Genomic DNA, 3,699 nt, shown 5'->3' on the forward strand with positions numbered 1-3,699 from the left:
AACAATGGTGGTTGGCGACGGTGGTGATTTGCATCCTTTGTGTTTTTCCCTTCCTTGGCTCTTCCTTCTCCTCTAGACCCATAGTGCGTGTCAACCGGGGGTGGGCTGGGCTGGACTGGGCTGGGCTGGGGAGACAAGTGGGGACCCGGGTACTGGGTGGGGAGAGGCGGCAGGAAGGAAGCTGGGTTGGTTTGTTTTTGTAAATCACATGAGCTGAGGTTGCTGCATAGCTTCTTGATGGGCTGAGGGGTACCACGACGTGTAGCTCGGGATGTAGGTGCCCGCATTGCCAGTAGAGCTCTTACTGGAGGAGCTGCTGGTGTTCCAGCCCGGGGGAACTGGAGGCGAGCTGGCCGACAGAGCCCGGCCGTTAGCCAGAGCACTGCTCTCAAGGGCGGCCCCTCCCTGCTTCATCAGTTTCTTGAATTTGGACCGCTTGTTCTGGAACCAGATTTTAACCTGCAAAACCAAACACCACAGACGTGACTCGGGGCGGGGGTGTAGGTGGAACTGTGCTCCGAGGGAGAGGATTTATGACTGGGGAGGACGGGGAGAAAGGAGAGAAAGGAAAGAGGAGGGAAGAGGGAAAAGTCCCGCAAAGCCAGGACTCACTGAGCCCACTGGGCAACGGCGCTTCCACTGAGAGAAAGCAGGGCGATTCTCCGAACCTAACCCCTGCGCGTTAACTTTTAATAATGAAGCCAGTGACCAGCCCATCGCGCCTAAGTGTTGGAAAAGAGGAAGCACAGAGAGAAAATTCCATCCAGGGAGCCAAGTTGGGGATCCCGGGCTCTGCTGAGAGTGACCCGCCTTTTTAGGGGAGAGAGAATGAGTTTTAAAAGAGCAAGAATGGCGTGTGTATGTGTATATGTGTGTGTGTGTGTGTTGGAAGGTGCAGGGGGGAGAGGGGAGGGGGCTGCTGAGGAGGTTGATGAGCTAGGGGAAGAGAGTAATAGAAGAAGAGAAAGAATAAAGGGTATTGCCCTGCCTGAGCCAGAGAGGAGCACTAATAATCTCACTGGCTCTTCCATTATTTGTCGACTACCAGAAGCTGAGAACCCATGAACAGCCCTTCCAGTTCCAATTAAAGCACACATTTAGAAAATAAAAATAATAAAAACGAAAGTGTGGAAACTGCAGAAGCTGTTTTAGGAAATTTATTTCGAGTCCACGCCGTTCTCTTCTCACTGCTTTCTTTGCCCTCGGGAGAGTTGGCTGAGAAGATGGTGTTACGTTTGACATTTCTCTGGGCTCAAACCAATCATTGCTTTTGTGTTTGTTTGCTCCCCCCACCCCCCTGCTCCAAATACCGGCCCGGGACATTCAAAACCAAGAATATCTCCGAATGACAATGCTCCTATGAGAAAGAAAGCTCGCCGCTTCTCTCAGAGAAAATCTCAAATGTGGCTAAGCCAAGTTAAGTTGTTTTCCCGTTATGATCAGCTAAAGGTGATTGTAGCCTCGGGGTGGGGAGGAAAGCTCCCCTGCTCCCACCAACAAAGTAGGAGAGGAGGAGGAGGAGGAGGAGGAGGAGGAGGAGGACTAGGAAGAAAAGCAGGGTGGCTGCTTCACCGTGCCAAAAGGCTGAGTGATTAGCAACGCACTTCAAAGCCATAGAGGGGATTAGGACCCGTCTGGTCTCTATTGTTCCAGTTGTTCCGGCACGTGCGGCCCCGGAGCCCCCAAAACAAAACCTAACCAGGAAATCCTACTGCTTCACAGATCAGACTGCCGGGGAATCAAAGTGTGGCAAAGGATCACTGGTAAAAGGGGATCGAGAGCAGCCAGAGAGACTGAGAGATTATATATAACATGACATATATATGTTCTATGTGTACATGTACGGAAGAGGAAAAAAGCCAAAGCAAAGAGGGATGAAAAGAGGCCTGTGTGAGTGGTAGGAGAGGATTCTCTCTTGTACCTGTGTCTGCGTGAGTCCCAGTGAGGCTGCGAGCTCCGCTCTTTCCGGCAGAGCTAGGTACTGAGTTTGCTGGAACCTCCTGTTCAAAGCCTGCAACTGCAGACTGGAATAAATAGTCCTGGGTTTGCGAATTTTTTTCCCTTTCCCATTGAAACGAACTTCCCCTCCTTCTACCACGGTGCTTTTCTCCGAGTCTGCTCCTGGAATAACAGCAAAGAAAAGGTGCAGCCGTTAATAATAATAATAATGATGGTGGTGGTGGTGGCGGTGCTGATGGTGCTCATCACAACGAGAATTAATAACAATCGGAGAGAAGGGCAGAAGCAGCAACAAGGTGGGGGGAGAAGTGCAGAGTGGGAAAGAGATGGGGGAAAGGGGGAAAAAACCAAGATCAAATCCCTCTCACAAAGGCTGGGGGGCTATTTCAGAAGCTTGGGCTCCTTCTTAGGGAAAGTTTGCTATTTTTACAGGCTGCAGTTTAGGTTTAATTACCCTTAATTGCATACATTGTTTATAGCGCTACGCAATAAATAATTACCAAGACTAATATGTGCACATCTGGGTTTCTGTTTTCCAGAGGGGCATTGTGTGCTCAGCACACGGAGCCGCCCAGAGACACAGCCAATTCGGGAGGACGAACGCTGGATTTATTCTTTTCTTGATGGTTATGAGTTTAAAATTTTTTTTTCTTTGATAGGATATGGATGCATAGACTGATACCCGAAACCTCTCGCTCTCTCCCGCCCTCCCCCTCCCTTTCTCTCTCTCTCTCTCTCTCTCTCTCTCTCTCTCTCTCTCTCTCTCTCTCTCTCTCTCTCTCTCTCTCTCTCCCTCTCTCTCTCCCTCCTCACACCTCCTCCCCCTTCCTCCCTGTGGAAAGCCAAGTGCACATACCTGTCTCCTCTAACCGGGTCTGAGTCAGGCTGGAGCTGTTGGGATAGGATTGCACTGAACTGATGTAGGGATTAGACGAGTGGCTGCTGACGGAGTTGACATAAGGGTAGCCCAGCGGTCTGGAGAAGGATGAGGCCGTGCTGTAGGAGCTGTCGGGTTGCGAGTGGCCAGCAGAATGTAAACAGTGCATGGAATAGTGTCCGTGGGACATGGGAGAAGGAGACATTTGCTGGCTGGGCGGCCCAAACTCCATAAAGACAGCCTTGCCCGACACGGGGCTGTTGAGGCTTTCTGGCATAGTAGTCATGGTCATTTCTTCTTGCTGGGTCTAGGTGTGGGTCTCTCTCCTCTGCTTTCCTTTTTGGGGTCTCTGTGTTTCTCAGGACAGGAAGGAACCCAATTTAAGCGGAACAGGGATTTTCACTTTCCATTCATAAGAAAATGGAGTTTGTCTCTTTGAAAAGTCTAAGCATGATGCTGCCGAGCTCCCCAAACTCGCCTCAAAGCTTTGACTCAGCCAAGGTCATGAATATTCATGAGCTGGAGGATCTGATTGGTCCGCCGTCTTGCATAATCGCCTGGGATTGGTCCGAGGTGCTTTGGCTCGGCTGGACTAGAGGGAGCGAGGCGAGCAGGACTTGGGAGAGATGCGTCCCCGCGCCCCTGCGAGTGATCATCTGCAATAGAGCAACACGCCAGGGATCACAATGCGGCGGCAGGCGCCAGAGCGGGGAGAGTTTACAACCCCTCCACTGCTCCCCCCCCCTAACTTCTTTACCCTCTCTTTCCTTCTCCCTCCTCCCTCAAAGCGCCTTCTTCCTGAGAAGCCAACCAGCGACTCCCCCACCCCCTTCTCAGCCAGCCCGCCCCCCTCACTGGGGGAC

At 51.6% G+C, this 3,699-nt stretch overlaps 1 protein-coding gene across 2 annotated transcripts; it reads right to left on the bottom strand.

Annotated features, from left to right (window-relative positions):
* Positions 1 to 204: 204 nt before the first annotated feature.
* DLX1 (distal-less homeobox 1) lies at positions 205 to 3,128 on the bottom strand. 2 transcript variants are annotated; one of them, XM_044666505.1, is made up of 3 exons: positions 2,816 to 3,128; positions 1,922 to 2,121; positions 205 to 459 (listed from the first exon to the last, which is right to left on the bottom strand). In XM_044666505.1, exons 1-3 carry the CDS (start codon positions 3,126 to 3,128, stop codon positions 205 to 207), a joined length of 768 nt encoding a protein of 255 aa, XP_044522440.1. The 2 variants fall into 2 exon arrangements, with proteins under 2 accessions (XP_044522440.1, XP_044522441.1); XM_044666506.1 differs by lacking the exon at positions 1,922 to 2,121 and having other exon boundaries at positions 455 to 459.
* Positions 3,129 to 3,699: the final 571 nt, after the last annotated feature.

The sequence above is a fragment of the Gracilinanus agilis genome, chromosome 3 (assembly GCF_016433145.1).
Source record: "Gracilinanus agilis isolate LMUSP501 chromosome 3, AgileGrace, whole genome shotgun sequence".
In the NCBI taxonomy this organism is placed as follows: domain Eukaryota; kingdom Metazoa; phylum Chordata; class Mammalia; order Didelphimorphia; family Didelphidae; genus Gracilinanus; species Gracilinanus agilis.

Excerpts from the sequence above, each read along its gene's own strand:
- DLX1 (XM_044666505.1), bottom strand. The coding sequence starts at position 3,128 with ATGACCATGACTACTATGCCAGAAAGCCTCAACAGCCCCGTGTCGGGC. Across the intron at positions 2,122-2,815 it reads GACCCGGTTAGAGGAGACAG|GAGCAGACTCGGAGAAAAGC; the intron begins GTATGTGCACTT and ends CTGTTATTCCAG. Across the intron at positions 460-1,921 it reads TGGGACTCACGCAGACACAG|GTTAAAATCTGGTTCCAGAA; the intron begins GTACAAGAGAGA and ends TTGGTTTTGCAG.